The 21,099-nt window shown below is 39.1% G+C and overlaps 1 protein-coding gene across 10 annotated transcripts in view; it reads left to right on the forward strand.

The window, feature by feature from the left end:
* The first annotated feature begins 922 nt into the window (after positions 1–922).
* The window catches only part of adgrb3 (adhesion G protein-coupled receptor B3), a 109,561-nt gene continuing 89,384 nt past the window's right edge, over positions 923–21,099 (forward strand). For 7 of the 10 annotated variants that reach the window (XM_055018936.1, XM_055018934.1, XM_055018937.1 and 4 more), the window contains exons 1-2: positions 925–1,673; positions 3,352–4,120. In XM_055018936.1, coding sequence (XP_054874911.1) covers positions 3,367–4,120 — 754 coding nt within the window. In that variant the 5' untranslated portion in view covers positions 925–1,673; positions 3,352–3,366. Of the gene's footprint in view, positions 1,674–3,351; positions 4,121–21,099 lie in introns of all 10 variants that reach the window. The other 3 variants (XM_055018938.1, XM_055018940.1, XM_055018933.1) reach the window with 2 other exon arrangements.

The raw sequence follows: 21,099 nt of genomic DNA on the forward strand, positions 1-21,099 counted from the left end.
AACTCTCCCATGTCCATTATAGTTCCATTCTTCCCATGATTTTAGCCAATGGGCAATGAAGGCTATTGCAGGAGCCATTGGTGCCACATTGTCAGTGACCAACTGCTGAAGCCTGGAGCTTACATGGGATTTAATTGACTGTTGATTGTTGAATGAATGCCTTCTCAGAATGTCAGGGCAGAACACTGGAAAGAAGGAAGGGAGGGGGGAGGCATTAACGCTGAGCCGTGCATTTAGGAGGGAAGTAGCTCATAATCTGCACATAGGAAGATGGTGAAAGAAAGAAAGAAGAAAAACTGCAGGTCTGGTGTTGCACCTGTAAAGTGCAACCTGGAACAACTTTCCCAAACACAGCACAGAAGTTGCCCCCATAAGCATTTGTTCTTCCAGAGAGCGATGCAGCAGCAGACAAGGTGGAGAAGAAATATCAAAACAGCGGCTGTCACCCATCAGGACAGAAGAGTGGGAGAGGAGCAGAAGGAAGAAATAAAAAAAAAATAACCAAAAAAAAAAAGGGCAGCTTTCAGCTTTCAAATCCCACTGATAGAGCACTCGGGTTTATGATCATGTTATATGCTCATCCACTCACCCTTTTTCCCCGCAGAAGAAAAAACCAATAATAATAATAATAATAATAATAATAATAATAATAATAACAGTAAAAGTCCATTGATAGATTCCTGCTTGGGCTGCAGCAGCAAAGCGCGTCGCTGTCTGCGCACTACTGAGAGGGTCCAGTTCAGGGGGGGAAACCCTTTTGACTGGAATTAAGGGGGAGCTTGTGCGAGAGGAAAGAAGAGGAGAGAGAAATAATTTTTTTAAAAAAGAAGAGGAGAGGAAAGGAGGGGGAGGAGGAGGGCAGGGAAGAAAGTGGTGGTGGTGGCGGTGCCAGACGCAGCGGCAGTAAGAAGCGTACGTACGTGCTTTATCTTAGGGGCTGAGTGTGACGTGATATTGCAGCCTGCTCCTGGAGCTCTGCAAGCACCAAGCAAAGCGCGTCTATTTCTCTGTGTGTTCTAACTCACTGGCCCCCCAGCATCCACCCACTACGGATCTTTTTTCCCTTCTTTTTATTTTTGGCTAAAAATCTCACCCTCTCTTTTTTTTTCTCCCAAGAAGAAGAGGAAGAGGAGGAGAAGGAGGGGAGTGTTTTTGCGCGACTTACTGGAAAAAAAACATATCAGAAAAAAAAAAGAAAGGGGAGAGAGAAAATTGAGACGTGGAGTCGTGGAAGCCGAATTAATTTCTGGTAATACTGTAAGAATTGCTCTCCTCTGCTCATCACTCCAAGAATTTCCCCCTTTCTCCCCTTCTCTCTCTCTCTTGTCTCTCTTCGGTCTTTCTGGTCTTTCTTCTTCCCCCCTTTTTCTCTCCTCTCTCCTCTCCCTCTCTCTCACCCTCTCTCCCTCTTTTCTCGGTGGCTGTCGTGGTGGTGGTGGTGTTGTTGCGCTCCGTTTTGATGGGAAAAACCCAGAAGAAGGAGAAGACGGGGGGATATGAGCGGACAGACCGGAGTGTAACGCATTTTATTTTCATCCATTGAACCATCTTGTTGCGCCGGACTTCTATTGTCGGGAATGGGGAGTATTGATTCACTGGAGGGCTGCAGAATTTATTTATAAAGGATGTGGTCAAGTATGTTGGAAAAATAGCCATAGCTTCCGCAGTGTAAGGTAAGATATTATTATTATTATTATTGTTATTATTACTATTGTTATTATTATTATTATTATTATTATTATTATTGCATGATGTGATGCTGCTGAGGCACCAGAAAAAGCCCGATTTTTTCCTATGTCATCTGTCAGTTAAAGTTTAGCCACCCCTGTTAAATATTTGCCCCGTCTATTCAACACGACGGCTGTGGAGCGTTCATGCGCTCGCATTAGTCCAGGGTGCTTAACGGATGATTTTTAAGAGCTGATCTCTCTCTTAAGAGGCAAAAATCACTTTAAAGTGCCGAGCGTCGAACTGACACTGCATGAGATGTAGCTCCGTACGTGTCTCTATATTCAGATTTCCTCTCGAGATGAAAATTGCTCTTGGAAGCCGGCAATAAAAATCAGAGTCTCTTGACGACCGATTTCTCGTCTCCAGAATACTGATTTTCCCCCCCTGTTCCATGCAGCCTTGGCCATGAATCTTTGCGGAAGGAATCATAAGGATTTATCGCGGCCAAAAAAAGAAAAAAAAAGCTGATATAACTCAACACCGCTTCCACAAATCCATTTATTATTCTAATGTGGTGTGACGGACAGGTTGGAGGGAGAAGAAGTTGGTGGCGCAAATTTATGTATTCTGTGGAAACTGGTATCTATAGCCCTACTTTGGATTTGAACGCCTACACAGACACACGCGCACACACATATACATATGCACACACATACACACACACAGTTTGAGACGCGCGCACACGCATGCACGTTCTGCTGTGACACTGCTCACAGCTGCATTGCCTGTAGGATTAAAGCAATCAGGACATCGCATTGCATTCTCTCTCGTTCTCCATCTCCCCCCCTCTCCCTCTCTCACACAAACACAGTTAAGAGCGCGCACGCACACATGCGAGCTCGAACAGACACACACACTCACACACACACACACACACACACACACACACACACACACACACACACACACACACTGGCTCTTTATCAAATTGCATTGTCAAATATGTCAAGCCCTGAATTTCGGAAACATGCAGGTCGAGTGGTGGAACCGAAAGCGCGCAAGAGGAGAGAAGCCACAGTGACCAAGCAGACGCAGACATTTTTTTTTTGGTCTGTGAATTCGTCTCCTTCGTATTATCTAACTGTCCTGCAAGGAAGCAGCCTAAATCACGAAGAATACGGCTACGATGTTTTTTGAAAGGATCCTAGTTTTACTGCGTAAAATGAGCAGTTGCATCCAGCACAACTCGTGGGCACCGCGCTGACTTGCGCACCGCTTTTTCACTGTTTGTCTTTTGATGTCAGGGATTCTAAATAGCTACATTTGAATATCTCCGGGGATTGTGCCATACCAAATACGACCCAATTAATAATGTCTAAATGACTCACATTATTGCACCCACCTCCCTTAATAAAATAAATAAAGACACCACGGGCGAAGCAACCACAAGGTGGCAATGTGTGCACAAAGTAAAGTGATGAAGGAGGCAGGATGAGATGCAAAAGACATTTTGCTGAGGTTAATGTGTCTTTATATTCCTTCCCCTCTGTTCATGGCAGGTTATAATAAGTCCTATTTGAAGAATATCAGTCAGACTTGATATAGATTAACTGTCATGTTTTCTTGTGAGCTCTGCTTTAACACCTCTTTGTGTTCATCTCTCTTTCTCTCTCCTTGCAGGCCAAATGACATAGGATGAAGGCTGTTCGAAACCTGTTGATTTATATATTTTCCACCTATCTTCTGGTTATGTTTGGATTAACTGGTGCCCAAGATTATTGGTGTTCCACTCTGGTCAAAGGGGTCATTTATGGATCATATTCGGTGACTGAAATGTTTCCCAAGAACTATACAAACTGTACATGGACGCTGGAGAACCCAGACCCAACCAAATACAGCATCTACCTGAAGCTATACAAGCGAGACTTGAGCTGCTCTGAGTATTCTTTGCTTGCTTATCAGTTTGATCATTACTCACACGAGAAGATCAATGAGTTGCTGAAAGTCAACGAGTCTATAGTGTATCTGTGCGATTCAAAGAATATTTACGTATTTTTGCTGTATGACAAGAATTTCGTTCAACTCCGGAGAGTTTTCCCTTATGATTACAATGGATTGACGCCGCAGAAGCTGGATGAGGAGGAGAAGTCCATTGTGGAGTTTTTGGTGTTGAATAAGGCGAGCCCTAGCCAGTTTGGGTGTCAAGTGCTTTGTACATGGCTGGAAAACTGCCTGAAATTAGAGAAAGGGACAGTGGAGACATGTGGGATCGTGTACACGAAATGCACATGTCCTCAGCATTTAGGCGATGGAGAATCAGAGAGCATGCTCATGCTCAACAACGTGGTTTTACCTTTAAATCCACAAACGGAGGGTTGCTTGTCGCCCCAACTACAAGCTGGGCAGGTCTGCAATCTGAGCGCGGAAGTGAAGCGGCCTCCTAAAGAAGGTGAGTATTCTGTCGTCTTCCTCTTTTATGCTGAAGTAGCTGTAGATTTAATGGACCACTGTATGCATAGATAAGATAGTGATCATGTCAATAAAATGTGCACGTCAATCACTCCTATCTCTGCCCTAATTGCATGTTTGAAGTGTGATGGCCCATGAAACAAAGAGCACACATAGATATATGGACTGTAGTTGGCTCACAAATGTGTCAACTTCAAGAACAAAGCTGCCAGAGGAGTTGGGTGTAGTAAAGACCACAGCAGCACATACCAAACCACCTAAAGGGGGTCTTTCATTTGGTTGGACTGAATTCAAAATGCACTATCATTGCTGTGAATTTAAAATGGCTGTTTTTGTACACATCAGCACAGAGTTAAAATGGCTGCAAATCCAAAGATAATATATATATTTTTTGTGTGTTCATACACTTATGTCAGTGTCATCCATACAAAGACCAACTATGGTCAATATGGACACATCCTTCATTTCTATTGGCATCTATGTCACACAGAATGATTGGGATTATGGATGCAGCAGATTGGATCACATTGCTCGAGCAATGCAACATTTAAAAATTTGCGGTTAGGATTTAAGAGTACATTGCTTTGTCAAATCTGCAAAGTGAATAATTTACAATATTTAGATTGTTTAATAAAAGAGTATCAGTATTTTCAGAGCTGTTCTGCAGGAATGCTGCTTGTTCAGTGTTGCCATAGAGCAATGCAACGTGTTTTCACTCTATGTTGGAATTGAGTATAAATAACATAGTCAAAGGCTCACAGAAGAAAATGACATTTTCAGTAGATCTGCTTTGCGGTATGCAATTCACACATGTGCACATCACAAATCCACACTCATTCACAGGTAGAAAGCTGAATGAACATTTACCAGCAAGCAGCTACGATAAGGCTCTTAATGATTCTGTGCATTCGTGTAACCAGCGTGCAGGGGGGAGGTTTTGTAGCTAACACATTCATGTAGCCTGTTTTTTTTTTTTTTTTTTTTTTATGAATTGCAAAGAGAGCCCTACTTGACACATAGCTGCTTGCATTTTTACAGATAGCACAGAAAAACACCCCAGAGGAATATGCTACATATTTCAGAGGTGAGGTGCGTTTACCACGAGACATAAAGGAGGGGCATTCATCACGGCACGCTGAACCAAAAATAATGAGTCAACCTTTGGATTTTGGGGGGAAAAATAATGATGGCAGGAACATTCTGGAGCTTTCTCCCTCGTGGCACTTACCAAAATAACAGTTACTATAATAGCACCCCAGATAACAGGTGGCAGTTTTCCTTTCAAGAAGAACAGATGAATATTGATTGCAGTAGTTCAGCTGTTTAGTTGGCTTCTGTTAACAAATGCTACATGCTACCACACATTTTTAGGCATGTTTTTGGAACACACTACTGCAAGATTTTTGAAAAATACAATTACTATACCTTGATTCTACTATAGGACACTCTTGCTCCAGATTTTCACATGATTATTCAGTGGCTAACCTCCATCAAGTTGGATGATAGACCCATTTTGAGCGTCATTCACCTGGCCTTCCTAGAGCCCTTAAGCAATGATGCACACAGTATCTGATGCAAATTACCATTGCAATTCAGCCCACAGTCAAGTAGCATGTACAGCAACAACGGAAAGTATGACTCGGCTGTGTATTTTATCAGATCATTTCATCATTTAATGAATCTCATGTCCATGTCACCAATACCACTAGGAAGCATAATGCTTATTTTCACTGGAAATTCTCCTCCTCCAAAATAACATTTGACATTTTTCTATCAGCATGTTAATAACAGCTTAAGAGCACAGCTTATTTTTTTTTCACTCAGAAGATTTTCCACAAGCTTCTATTTATAGGGTCTGTTGATGGGAGGTTTGAATAAATCCGTTTTCATCTGGATAACGGAGAGATCACCACTGGGTTTAAAAGAGCACTGTGTCTCCTGTGGCATCACGGTGACAGAATGGGTGTTCCTGATGAAGAATAAAGCATTACAAACAGTTGACAAGAGCTCCATTTGATAAAATCGCGTGTCTTTGATCTTCTCAGTGCCTGGTAGAGGATGGCTTCAGAGCACATCAAAGAAAAGCAGGGCTGGAGGTTGTGTACTCCAGCCATGCCACTGAAATACCCCACCAGTCTCCCGCATAGACGGAGGATATCAGCATTAAAGGTTAAAGCTCTTAACTATTTAGGGTGATTATTCAGACAAAAGACAGATCCCGTTCCTTGATATTGTGGGATTTTGAAAACCACAGCGACACAATGGAATCCAGATGTACCACTCAGATGACTCATTTATGCAGTTTTATTTTTATCACATTCTCCTGTTTCATGAATAAAAGTTGTAAAAGGAGGCAGCACAGTGGCGCAGTGGCACCGACAGCAAGACACATTTAATTTGCAATCTTTTTTTTTTTTTGCCCTGTGTGTTCTGTGTTTGTGTGGGTTCCCTTCCCGCATCCCACATAGTCAGAATCAAGTAGGCTGATGACTCTGAGCTGCTTATAGGTGAATGAGTGGCTGACTGTGTTCTGACTGTGTGACTCTTTGATGTCCTCGGATTGACTCCAACTAGTGTGACTCTAGAAAACATCTCACAGATTCTCTATCCTGTCACAGATTTAAAGTAAGCATATAAAAAGACATTCAGTAGCCTGACAGCACCTACAACCTGACATTTTAGACTATGTTCTCACCTAGATGCATGCCCTTTTCCTCACACAGCACCTCTGCAGATGCTGATATTTTTCATTTAAGCTGAAAATCCTCAAATTCACGCTGCCCTGTTGAAAGCATCTGCAAATTTCACTTGGCTACGGGAAATAAGCATTATCATGTGGCATTTTCTTTTTTTGTGGCTGAGCATGCTTGTATGCCCTTGGCTAAGGAAAAATGTATGATTCTTTGTGTCATTTGGTGGGAAGTTGCCAGTTTTCAAAGCTCAGGGTCAAGGAGTGTCATTATCTGAGAGGATGCTTTGTTGCACGTCCTCCATGGTGATCACTGTTAATCAGGCCTCAAGCTGACGTTCATGTCAAGATTTTTCACTGTTATAAAGACGGTCTGGTACAAAGAATTGTGACACTTTTGTGCTTCCTGAATTATTGTCACTGAAGAACTATTCTTACAAAACTATTTAAAATGAAACAGAGCAATCATCCCAGCAATCTTTTAATTCTGTAATATATTTTACTTCCTATTTACGTGGTCTCATTGAATTATAGCGAGAGAAATACAACAAATAATGCTACAATGAGATGCTTTCTGGGGATAAGGGGTTTATAATTTGTTTCAAGCCCAAAAATACAACAAAAGAACTGAAGCTTGTGTAAAATATTCATTTTAATATTTTATGAGTCCACAAACTAGGTCTCCAAATTCATTGTTAGAACAAGGTTAGAAATGACTCTGGCATCTCAGATTTGAGTCCTGATCCTCTGTTTGCCACATAAAAGAAAACTGTTCACAATTGGGAACACTGATTTGACGCTTACATGCAATATGTATAAGCTATACAAATTCTTTATTTGAATATTCTAGCTTTTCTCTAAAAAGAGTAATCAAATCAACCACCACTAAACCAAAAGAGGGGTAGAAATTTCACATTTCAGGAAGAACAAAAAAACACTATATGACTATATGCAGATGCCCATTTGATCATTACAGTTTCTGACGACGCAGACCGTGCACCATGTGGGAAATGGCAATAGGATTTATTGGCAAATGAATTGTGTGTGAAGCATTATACACTGTCACCCGCCAAAGTCCTGAGCACTGCAGCAGCTCAGCCTCGCTGCCTCACATAGTGAGGCCTTTTATTCACTTTGGATCTCAGTCAAGTCACTCAGTAGTCACACTGCATTATGCTCACCCCCATTGTTCAGTACACTTGGAGGCCATTTTAGTTCCAATTCAGTGAAGGAGAGAGCTCAGATCAACAGCACAGAATCTGTTTTATCTTAGAAAGGCATTATTTGTCTGCAGCTTCAGTAAATATCTTTAATATTCCATGTCCCAATTCCCCCTGAAATAATGGGCTTGTTTATTGCACCTTTTAAGAATACCAGAATTTTAACCCACTGTAAATATCGCTTCCATGTTTGGCTCTTGGGTTTTGGGGTATTTTATCCCCTCTTCTTTTTGTCGTTGTGTCTATTGTTGCAGTTCGCATGTTTTCATCTTCCCGAAGCTGCAGTGTTGGAATAGAAATGCTAAAGAAAGTTGTTGGTGAATGACAAGGTCAACACAAAAACCTTGACAGACTGTAGGTCCCTGAAGAATCAAAGAGACACTGCCAGCCATCTTCTTTGTCCATTAACTGTGAATTAAATTTTACATGATGATGATGCAGAGCGTGGAATGATTACGTTTTATGCTCTAATCAGTGACATAGCTTTGGGTCAATTCCAGTCAGTTTTGTGAAACATATACAGAAAACTGCTAAAATGAGGTCAGACATGCAAAATTACTTCATGATACACAAGACTGTCATTCCTAGGAAAAGACAATGGAGGTGACTTCGCAGTTCTTTTCTGTGTGGCTCCCAGAACTATACATACAAAAACTGTCCATTCTTCAAATGGCCCAGGCGGCCATTTCTGGGTATAAAAATTCATGAGGCTCCGTGACTCCTAAGTGATTTTACACAATGATACAGAACCACAAACAGTGTTGTCATGTTTGAAAGTCTGCTTAAAGCACTCACACTGTCACACATGGATGCAAATGGGCTCTTTGGAAACATAAAAGTGTAAGTTTTCAAGCTATTACAAATTGATGACACAGTAAAGCATGAGGTCCACCACATGAAGCTTGATATCACAAAGATAAAACTTTTACAGTCATGCATGATACCAAATAGCACTTTCTGATAATTACATTACCATAGGTCATGGATGGTAGCCTATTTTCTGAATTAGCCTCATACAGCATGAGACTGGATCCAAATGAAGCTGTGTAATTTCCTGGCAAAGTTAAATGTCATTTTGGGTGTTTGACAGAGCTCATTTCATAAGGTGGGGACACATATTTCTGTGCCCCAAACAGTTCAGCAGCATATCCAGCTATATGAAACATCATCTTCTTTTTAGATTTCATATTATTTATTTTTTGTATTTTCTAACCTTGAACCATTTTACATTTAGCATTCACAGTAGGTTTAGCTCTAATTCTGACAATGACAACCTGGCAGTGGGGTGGATGCAGATCAGCTGCAGATACAGTTGTTCATTTGACACGGATTGGTGATCTCAGTCCTGAGGCTCTATTTCAGTTGCATGACAATTCGAAGTCAGAGTGATAACCTTCCACTGCATAGTCAGACTCTGCTCTGCAAAACTGCCTCAGAGTAAATGAAAGCCTTGTGTTGTCACAACTGAACTGTTGACAGGATGCAATGAAATGCAGCGAGTCTGGAAGGAAACCCAGAATACAATTCAAAAAGTGAGGACACGACTTGCAGTTTTCAGACACACAGAAAGAACTGGTGAATACATAGCAAAACTAAATAAATACATGAAAAAAAGCATCTCATATGCAAAAAATTGTGATATTGTAGCACAAACTGCCTACAATTTAAAAGACTGATCTTTGTTTAATCTTAATTTGAAATGTCTGTGTTCTTAGTTCATTGTTAATTCTTAAATATTGAATATATATATATTCTGTTGTTAGTTATTGTGTATGTGGTATTTTACTGTTGTAGTTGGGTAATTTTGACAATTTATATACTATTAGGTGGCTTATTCTGTGTTATTGCATCATATATTATAGGCTTGTTACATATTTTGTAAAATATAAACCTGAAAAGTACCTAGTAACTACATGTTAAGTGAAAGTTCTTCAAATATATAAATGTACTACATATTAAAACAGAATAACTTGAAGCTGTCAAAACAGGTTCAAACCATTTCTTGATTCAGGGCATCAACTCTGAGTCCATTTCCAGCTCTTTTGCAGTGTCATGGAGGTGACAAGTCCCTCTTCCTTTAGCTTTACAGCCTACAATAAATGCAATTGTAATAAAATTTGCAAGTAACAGTTGTTGCCCATAAGACTGTCATATTACAGCAGGAACAGTAATCAGAGTAATGGGTTATGTAATGCGGTATCTAATTCTGTGATGTGATGTAGCCACACCTCTTGTCCTCAAAACTGAAGTGCTTCACCAGTAAAATCCTGCATTAGAGATGAGGAACCATGCATGTGAGATTTATTAGTGTGTATATCCCACCTGTATGCGTGCTTCTTGTTATGAATTCCACACACTGGTAGATTTGTGTCCACACTGCACCAGCTCCCACAACTACTCATAAATTCTTCTTGAAATGCCACAGATTCACCCGATTAGCATTCAAGCTCCCATTCAAATCATGCAGCTTTGCCTAATAAATAAAAATAGCACAAAGCAACAAATCTAAGCCACCACTGTGTTGTCGACAATAAAAAAAAACATGTTTTATGCACTGTTGACACTGCAGATGAAGAAAAGTAAAGTATGTGGAGGTGAAAAATACCATTTCTTCACCTGCTAGTATTTCAGTCAATTTGCATTATTCACATAAACTTTTAAATAATTCTTTAGCTGTAATATTTACTTACGTACATATAGTATGGCTTCCAAATGAGACCACTGTACGGAACATTTTAGCAGTGACCATCACTGAAAGATTTGTGCAATGGTTACATTTCAATGTAACATTGAAATGTAACCATGAGTATGTTTTAGATAAATCATTAAGTTACAGATTTTTTAAATTTTCCACTGCAGAGAACTTATTTTACATCTAATTATGTTGCACACTGGCGTTGTATCACTTTTGCCGTAGTGTGTTTGTGGCCGAAGCTGATGCTCTTCTTTGTCAAAGGCTCCAAACAGAACGCTGCTGCTGTACTGCTTCATCACCAGCACAACAGCAGACACTTATCATGCATGGAAACATTTCCATTTGTAATTGCAAGTCTTGCTTTGACATCACAGCGCTTCCAGTCGCTATTTTGCAATTTATGAGTTAATGATAAGTGGACCCCATAAATCAAAGGAATAGCCACTGTTGTGATCTGGTTTCCTTTGACTTCAAAAAGGTTTCTATATGAATGCAGCCATAGCACATAATGAATCTCTGTAGATGAAGACGACAGTCTCATCTTATTATTATACAAATTAAACTTGTTTATTGCTATCATATGCATTATTCAGCACAATGGTTTCTGATTTCCTGCTATAACAAAAGAAAATATTCCTGTAGTCTACTTCAGGAGAGACGGGGGACCACTATGAACTTGATTCCATTATATCCAGCTAGAACTCAGTGTGAAATGAAGGCTTGGTATCTTTGCTTCACAGCAGAAAGGAGCGATTCAGCTCATTGTAAAAGCAAATTTGGACAACAACAATTGTGATTCTCATGTGACAAATTCATTTAGAATGAAAAATCCTTCCAGGCAAGCCTCAACAACCACACTATTCATCCTTCTAAGAAAACACGAACAACATTCACATGAGTCTTCTACAGCTTTTCTCTACAGTTGTGAAGCGAGGGCGAGTCTTTGAAGCTCTTAGTGCGGATAAACACTGTCAAATGTCTTGAACATTTTTTTTTGCATTTAAAAAAAAAAAAAAAGCTAAAAAAAATCATATTCTAACTTTTATGTGGGATGGCTTGCTGTGGCAAATTTTTATCAAGCCGTTGTTGTGTGTTGCCAGAGATTTTAATGTGAATTATGCACTGCTTTCAGCCTCTCAGTTGCATGCTCCTGCATTTCAACCCAGTTAGTTTTGGCCTGTCACTGGATGGCTATTTCAGCCCACAGAGGAGAGGCATTTGCATAAACATCCACCCACAAAACCTGGCAAATGAGTCTGTCACTCAAAAACACTGTCTATGTGGGAAAGTGGAGGCAAAATCCAATTTTTTTCTCAAGGGGCTTCTGTAGCTGCTCTCACTGGCAGTCCCTCTGCAGGGTATGGCAAGTGTCCTCATGTAGCTGTAATGGATGCTGCCTTTAAACTTACATGGTATACTATGATCTAGAGCAGATACAGTACACACACAATCACTGTTGGCTAACACTATCATGCAGTTTACATATTCCCTTGCAAACAGTTTAAGAATTTAGGAAATACAACCTCTATTTTTCATTCTAAATAATGTTAATCATGCACTGATATCATAGAAACTGGTAGATTTGTAGCGATAATGTCATTCAGATCTTCAGTGCTGATACCTGCTATTTGAAAATTCTGTCCTTAATGCAGTTTTGCGGTCAAGGGCATGGGCTGAAGGCAAATGCCAATTAATTATTCACATGTTTATCCTTCGGTTCTAAATTGTCATTCTTTTCTAATAATGCCAGAGATAGGGAAATCCAAAGTGATGCGGATAAACGAAATCCCGACTAAATACAAGAACAAGAACAAATCCCTGCACCTGTCTTCACCTTCTGCACAAAATTTCTATTGGGTGCCCTCTTTTCCATATTTTCTAAATAAACAGTTTGTTTCTTGTTCTTGTGTATTGACAGCTATAATGCCTCTAATAAAAGAAGAAAAGAGAGCAAAAAGATGACATTACTTTTAAGTAGTGAGATTTAAATCAGTAATTTTCTCCGTAGAAGATGCTAAATGTAAGCAAATAAAACAACAAGCATTACATAATGTACCGTTCAATAAACAAGTGTAATAAAAAGTGTTCTTCTAACAGTGTCAGTGTTCAGGCATAGTATGCTCTGTTTAAAGAAAAGCGCATTATGTTCACCGTTTATTCAACTTAACAAGACATTTTAACAGCTATCTTTGAATTACAAGAATATATTATGTGAAAGGAAAATTACAATAAATTGAACTGAATTTAGAACACAGTGCTACAATGAGTAAACTAAAATATACAACAGACGGCAGCACACAACAGCATGGATAATTAAAATGAAAACACTGATATTACTTTTGCTGTGATTAGTGAGATGTTCTGGATTGATCCACTGGCATATCACAGTAATGAAAAATCAAAGTTTCAGTCTAATTGGCCCAGTTTGTATAATTATGAGGACAAAACAGTAGAAATCCAAATATCTTTGGCCTGATTCTGGTAAAATAGAGGCAGCATTCAAAAATCAGGTGCAGAGCTGTGTTTGTGTTTTGGTTATATGACTTAAGGCAGGCATACAAGTATTAATTGTAATTTCAGAATTTTTGAAGGAAAGGTCTTTTAAATGGCAGCATTGGTGCCTGACGGATGCATCCATGGGATATTTCAGTAACAGCCATCACTAACTAAGACAGCTGACATTTGTTTGCACTGCCTGCATATTTGCATAGAGCATTGTGGTTATTACGCTCCTCTCATTGTAAGGAGAAATGTTACGTAATGAAGAAAGAGATTCAGAAATTAGCACTCTGCAACACTCTTGTGCCAAATTGTCCTGCTGTCTGTGGCTTTGTCCTTCATAGCATGGAGAGAAAGGAACGGCAGTGAATCTCCTCTGATAGTCTATTATAACATAACAATAATAGCGAGTAATGTAAGTAAAGTAAGTCAAAAAAGTGATGCATAAACCTATTATTTTAAGAAGTCCATTTGTTTCAGCACTTAACACGAATCTGCCTTATTATACATTTAAATCACTGGGTCAGAGAACATTAAAAAAAAAAAAAAGGAAAAAATACTTAAAAAATGGTGATTATATTAAGAATATATGCCACTGAAATGTCTAAGTAGCTGCCACTGTATGAAAAAGTACATGTCTTAGTTTTACTGTTAGATTTCTTTTGTGCTGTTATTAACCCTGTGGTCCTGAATATAATAGCTGATTATATAAAATAGAAGGGTAGCCATTGTTTGCTTTGCTGCAGGTGTTTTTTGTCAGTAGAGGTGGCATCCAGCTTTGATTTGCTGAGTAAAATAACAAGCTTGAGTGAAGTAATTGGAGGGTATACTCATTGTGGACCTGCGGATATTTGGCATATCCAGATCTGAATTAGAATTTCACAGGGGGACTTAATTTACAAGTCAGATTTGAACCATATTCATGACTCTGCCAAAATCAGATTTGAGTGGAATTTCTGGACACTGTGTGTCACAGTCTGCCTGTTTAAATCAGATTTTAAACTATCCTTTACACCACTGGCAACCAACACACAGCACTGATGTCAAATTCAGAGCATGGTTAGCCTGCCAACGTTGCTGCACATCTTAAACTCATCTGTCACTGATGCTGTCTGGTGCCGTGGCAGAGTTCTGCACCACAAGTAGACATCGCTATGGCATGAAGAGAAAAATGGGCCTGCAGCATGATGGTCTTACTCTGCTCTGTCACTTACCACATCTACACATTACTGAGACCTTCCTATAGCAATTGGAGTAGGCAGCGTCACAATGCCACAACATATAATTTCTAATCGATCACTTACAAATAGCAGTGTGGGCACTTATCCCTGAAATTAGATTGGAGACACAAATGTGATTTTCCAGCCTTCTGCAGATAACTTTTATCCATCATCTTTGCTATTGCCATAAATGTCTATTACCTTATACTGATAAGCCACAACATTACAACCATCTGCAAAATATTTTGTAGATCACCCTGATACCACCATACAGATCTGATCCATCAGACCATGGACCTCTTAGAGTGTCCTGTGCTGTCTGGTACTGGGACGTTGGCAGTAGATTCTTTGGGTCCTGTGGGTTGCAGGGTGGGGCCTCCATGGATCTGGCTTGTCCTAGTGCATGCTTGATGCTTGATCTAACTGGGATCTTGGCAATTTAGTCAATGCCTTGGGCTGTTTGTCACATTCCTTGAGCTGTTCCTGAGCAGTTTTCATGGTGTGACAGGCTACATTGTCCTGCAGGGGAGGTTGTTGGTGTTGAGGAGTACTTAGTCTGCAGCAATGCTTAGGTGGGTGAGCATGTGTCAGAGTAACAGGAACCAAGCATTCAGAGCAGAGCAGTGCAGTGTAATGAGATGATCAATGTTATTGCCATCACCGGTCAGTGTTTCAATGCTGTACTCGATCGGCGTATACATGGAGGTCATTGTCAAAGACAATGATGCTGTGACATAAAGATTTCAAGAATTAATCAGACAAACATTTTTTTCAACTATCATCTAATTTTTTTTTTTAATGTTTGGTTTATTGAGGCAAACAAGACTTCTTCATCAAGACTAAGGAAAGGTTATGCTCTTGGTAGCTGCAGGAGTCTACCTTGATAGCAGCTCTGTGAAGCTGTACTTACAGTAGACTTTGTTTGAATTACTAATATCAGCTTGCTATCAGTGGAAATGTTAACATGCTGATGGTTAGCAGATTACCAATAACTATTAATACATTTAGTTATTTATTTTATTGTGCAAACCTCTATGAATGTCACTGTCAACATGCAGTGAAAAATTTGTGACCAAGTCCACCTTACTGCACATGTGCCAGGAAAACATAGTGATTAAAATAAATGTTTGGTATGAGGAGTGACTGTATGAGGTGATTCTCTGTCATTCACTGTTATTATAATTTATCATTAAAGAGTTGTAATTGAAGGAGGGGCTACTGGAGGCACTTTGATTCATGCTTTTGATTAATGGTGTCCAAGCACAAGAGGAAATCCTAATTTCTCCAGAAATCCTGTGCTATGTTCACCAACTGATAGATCTTTGTGCATTTTACTTCCTCTGATTTGAGGAGAATTGCAACCCTAGCATACCAATGTGTGCCTGTTGCAGTGAGAGTAGAACCGCATGTGTCTTTGCCTTTTGCATTCAAAGCTTGCATTAATTTGCACTCACACGTGCATAAAGCATGAATTAGCCCTTAGTCTGAAACTGGATTGTCACCCATTAGACTGGGGTTTCAATTCCGTTTTATTTATACAGTACCAATTAATAACATGCCATATATCGAGGCACTTCACATAGTTAGGTGGACACCTTGCAAACTTCCAGAGAGAAACCCAACAAATCTATTTTCTTCAGATTAGAGCTAGAACTAGAAGAAACTTCCAGCAGAACAAGGCTCAGGGAGGGCAGCCATCTGCCTCAACAGGTTTGGGTGAGGGTAAAGGAGAGAGAGAAATAAACAGATAAAACAAAGATATAAACACTTTGTAGGTTGGTAAGGCCAGTAATTGCAGATCAGAAACATGTAGCTCCACTGCCAGGGATACCTGCAGAGAGAACAAAACACACACTACGGGAGAGAGAAGACACAAATTACTGACATGCAATGGTGGCCTATAAATGTATAAAGAGAAAAAGAGAGGAAAGAAGAAGAGAGATGCTCAGCATAACTAAGGGATGTTCAGGGTCGCCCGAACAGCTCTAACTATAAGCTTTATCAAGAAAGAAAGGATTGTGTCCTGCTTTAGGCTTAAGTTTTGTTTTCACATGGTGGTTACCTTCATTTTCACTGGCTGTTTGGTTATGCTTAGGCACTATTATAGTTAGGTTTACAAAATAACGGTTTGGACTAAAACAAACCCTTTTACAATATTAACTAAATGTTAGAAGCTTGAGTAGATTTAGGCGTCAAAAGTACTTGGTTAGGAAGATATCATGGTTTGAGGTCAAATATGACCCTATCACAACATATTTGAAGCCCCATCTAATAAATGGTTGACTGGCTCAAAAGCGGCAGTTAGTAAACTGCAACTCAGTGTGAAAGTGCTGTTCACATGTATAGGAATGCAATTTTTGGTAGACAGGTTAAGTGGTACCAATGACTGCTGTTGTGGTTGAAGGAAAGCTGTTGTTAACGCACACAAGCCCATGCCTCCTGGTATAACTGTCGTTTACTTTGCTTTGTCATTAAAAAAAAAAAAAAAAAAAGAAAAATCACACTTCTCCTGTTTTTGGACCTGAACATGAACATAGCTTATTTACACCTGCTTAGACAAATGACCCATACTCCATGCTGTGATTCTTCCCGAGAGGACAGTCTGTTTGTTGTACACTATTAATTTAGCAGCAACCTCCAAAGTGAATGAAGAACTACTATTTTTATATTGTGAAGAAAATACTGAGTTGACCTGAATATGTAATATAATGAACATGCTCTTTTCCTGAATAATTCTTAATTGCTAATTTACTCACAGTCTCCTTGAAGTCTCAGTGGCAACATCACTATGAGATCTCTCAATAATATGAGCAAATCACACTTCACCAAATTAGTGAAAGTCTGCTGCAGGGAGTCCTATCCATCCTGCCAATACAGGCGACACATCAGATGGCTAAATGCTCTCTGCAGTATTGTATTAAAAAAGAAAGAGTTTCAGAGCACAGGAGTCATAATGAAATGTGACAGATAAATCAGAAGTACTTGGAAGATGGCTTTGGATGACTGAATCAATACTCCACCACCACAGCTAGTCCAGACTTCTCCAAACCTGCTCTGATTTACTTGCTTCCAATAAAAGCTTTCAGTTGGGCTTGCAATTTTTTATCTTCTGATACTGCTTGTAATTTCGGCTTTTGTGCATCGCTCCCATAAAAAGATACGCAGTATTGTGAAAAATAAAAGCAAATATGCGTATGCAGCTCAGAAAAAGCACATCATTTACTTGTCATGTGAGATCAATGATTTACTTCTTTAAAAGCCTAGAATGATAAACTGAACGCACATTGTCTAAATCGGGCTTTCAAGTATGACAGTTGAACAGACAGTTGTTATTTGTTACATATTTATTGTAAAATACTAACTTACCAGCAGCTGGGAATGGTTCATTTTGCTGACTGGTTAATGTTCTCACCTTGCTGCAATGGCGCACTGTAAAAGTGTCCTCAGGGTGTGTTCAGTGCATTGTGACATCACTGAGAGGTGGTTACAGGAGCAACAGGGCATACCTCTGACCACAACATCTGAACAAGGTCACTGAAACAGCGATTTTCATTGGGGTGTTAACCACCTTAAACATGTGAAACCTACTGTTATGTAGATGCAGTTATTACATTATTTGCTACATACATTATCTTGCCATTGCTGTGTCATTGTAATTGCTCACAAAGTTAAGAGCTCGATTTATGAAAGTCTATAAAGTCTGTCTAGTAGTGATGATCCTGCTATGAAACACTCTCGGTTGAAGCACCGATAGCTGGCAGAGTTCATCTCTCATTGCAGTTTCATGCAATATCAGCCCATTGATTATACAAGAGATGAACGAAGCATAGTGAGTCAGTATCAACATTCTTCCCCCTGATGATGGCGACATCTAGTTTGGTGTTAGGCAAAGTTTGCCATTGTCCGTGTCATTTTTGGAGTTTAGTTAGTGGAATTTGAAGTACGACTCCTTACAGAGTGCGCACATAAGGAAAATCAATATTAACGGTATAGTACTTTTAAGGAAAATGTATTTAAGACTACACACTTTTAAAAGAAAGCTTATGGACTTAATTATTAACAACAACAAAAAAAATCTGGTTCATGTTAATTGAACATAAACACATGCAAATAAGGAGGTCAAGGGATTAACTGTCAGCATCACAGCATTTATATTTAATATTAAGAACCTAATACTTTGCTATGCTTCAGGAACTCATCACCATCACTTACAACAAATAATTTATGTTAGTAACCCCTGCTAGCTACATACAGCATAATGAGGTTTTGGAAACTGGTACTTACAACCAGTAGAAGTTAATATTTTTAAGAGAGCAAGTGACCGCTAACTCTTCGCTTGTTTGTAATTCTATTAGTTTTGCCGTCTACTTGGAGAATGTCTGGCAGTCTGAGCATAAAGTAAATCAAACATGGCTGCCATGTAAATTCTGTGTTCACTCCTGTAATCTCTTTGATTTGGTGCATTCAAAGACACCTTTGTTTCCAAAGGAAACATTAATAGACCATTTCTATGTGTGAAGCAGTTCCACAAGCCTTTGATTTTGTCTCTTTGAAACACACATCTATGAAAAGAGGGCATGTGATACACAGCTGTTTTGTATGTGCGTGTGTGCGTGTGTGTGTGTTTGTGTATATTGTATCAAGCTAATGAATACAGAGCAAATGGCACGCTAGTGGTAATGTAGAAAATAATCACTCTGTGATTCTTAGCCTTCCACAGAGCAGCAGTTGGTTTCTGTCACTATTAATAAGCATTTCTCGCACTTCTGCTTCATGATGACTCAGTGTATTGCAAAATTGTATTTTCCTGTACTATGCATTTGTGGCTGCTTTAAAAATTTAAAATGAGCGCATTGCCTACAGAGTATATGTCAGAATGTAAATTATTCATGGCATGTATTGTCTGCCAGCATCTCTGGGATAATTGTGCAACAGTGACATTTAAATACAGAAAATCATATTTACACAATTAAAAAACATTTTTAAAAAAAAAAAGCATTTGTATAATGTGTTCATGTGCCTTAATAATGAATGACTTTATTTGTTTTAATTTTATCAGTTCTTTGCTTTAGCAAGGGTGGCGTAAATCCTGCTCAGTGTCTAACCTTGACAATTCTGCAGCCACTGCGTGTTTGGAAAGCAGAATCGAGTGCAAGACACCAGGAAAGCCAAAAACCAAACCAGCTTCACCAGCTTATTTTGAATACTGAAAGATCCAACATCAGCATTCATTGTTAAAATGCTGGCTCCATGCTGTGCTCTAAAATGTTATCAGTGTTGGGATGATGGCTGCAGGTGATCATCCTTGTGCGTCAACTGCTCATGTGATCACACCCTCATACACAAAAACTCTTTTTTCCTTTGCACTGTGCCACGTTCATCATGGCCAAAGATTAGGAATGATTCTGCCTTAATAGCTTTGGCTCTGTGCACTAAATGTAAGAATAAAAGGAAATCTTTAATTTAATTTTAAAGTTGTTACAGTAAATGGAGTTTTGGTGTGCCTGCAAAATATTTTGATTCCCAGGCTTGTTTTCATTTATTCAGGCATCTATATTTGATGATGTCCTATTTGAGATGCCGGTACACAATGGATGCCACAGTAGTAGAGTAATATTAAAGAAAAATCAAAACAGTTTATTGATTACTTACTTGCAAACCTCTTCTTTCGTATTCATAGAATGTTATCACTGCAACAAAGAAGAAACAACAACTGTTTTTAGTGAGCTGAGGTTATGTAATTGAAGTCTGTATTAACAGATTAGTTGCCTTTCTACTGCAAATTCAACACCTGACATTTATCTTAAAGGTAGAATTTCTTGGCTTTGTCATTGTGAAATGTATGAAAGAAATCTTCGTTGGAACAAAAAGCCAATTTTATTCAACAAAGGTTTTGTAGATGTCAGTATAAATTTTTTTCCAACAAATGCACTGCACTCTCTCTTCAAATAGCAAACTCTCATTTGTGTGTGTGCAAAGAACAATGGCATCAATTGAAATATAATCATAGATTCGTAGTGAGCGGTGTCATGCTGTACAGGCACTGTAATCACTGTTCAAACTGACAGACCCCCAGTTGTTATAAGTACAGCAACATTCTCTTAATAAATAGACTTTGCAGAGTTATGAAAGCAAATGCACATGTTGAAATTTGATATAATGATACGAACATAAACCTTCATTTCGCTAATGTCAGGCAAGTCAAAAATCAAACTGTGTTAAATTCTGTAGTTCTATGTTGGTGCATAAAAAGCAAAGAGTAGAAGGTGCAATGCAAATAAAAGTTTGTTCCTGCAAAAACAACCCTTCTTGTCCTGACAAAAGTATGATTGAAGCACACACCGAGGCATTTTTGCACATGCTTGTGTGCATATAAAGTAGTAACAGTGTTAATAATGGTGAGTAGGTGGGTAATTTCCTTTTCTCCTGATTTAAATATACCAAAAATCCCTAAACAGTAGCCAACGTTTTTATTTGCATGAGCGACCAAACTGATTAGACCCATAATTTATTTGATACAGGCTAATTGGGAAACTATTAGCAACAGCAATCTGTTTATCAAAGCTGATTAATGTATGTTGTATTACTGTATGTATAATGCAAACAAGGTAAAAATGTTCAGGGGCGAGGGACGGA

Source organism: Amphiprion ocellaris, chromosome 16, assembly GCF_022539595.1.
Source record: "Amphiprion ocellaris isolate individual 3 ecotype Okinawa chromosome 16, ASM2253959v1, whole genome shotgun sequence".
Lineage (NCBI taxonomy): Eukaryota > Metazoa > Chordata > Actinopteri > Pomacentridae > Amphiprion > Amphiprion ocellaris.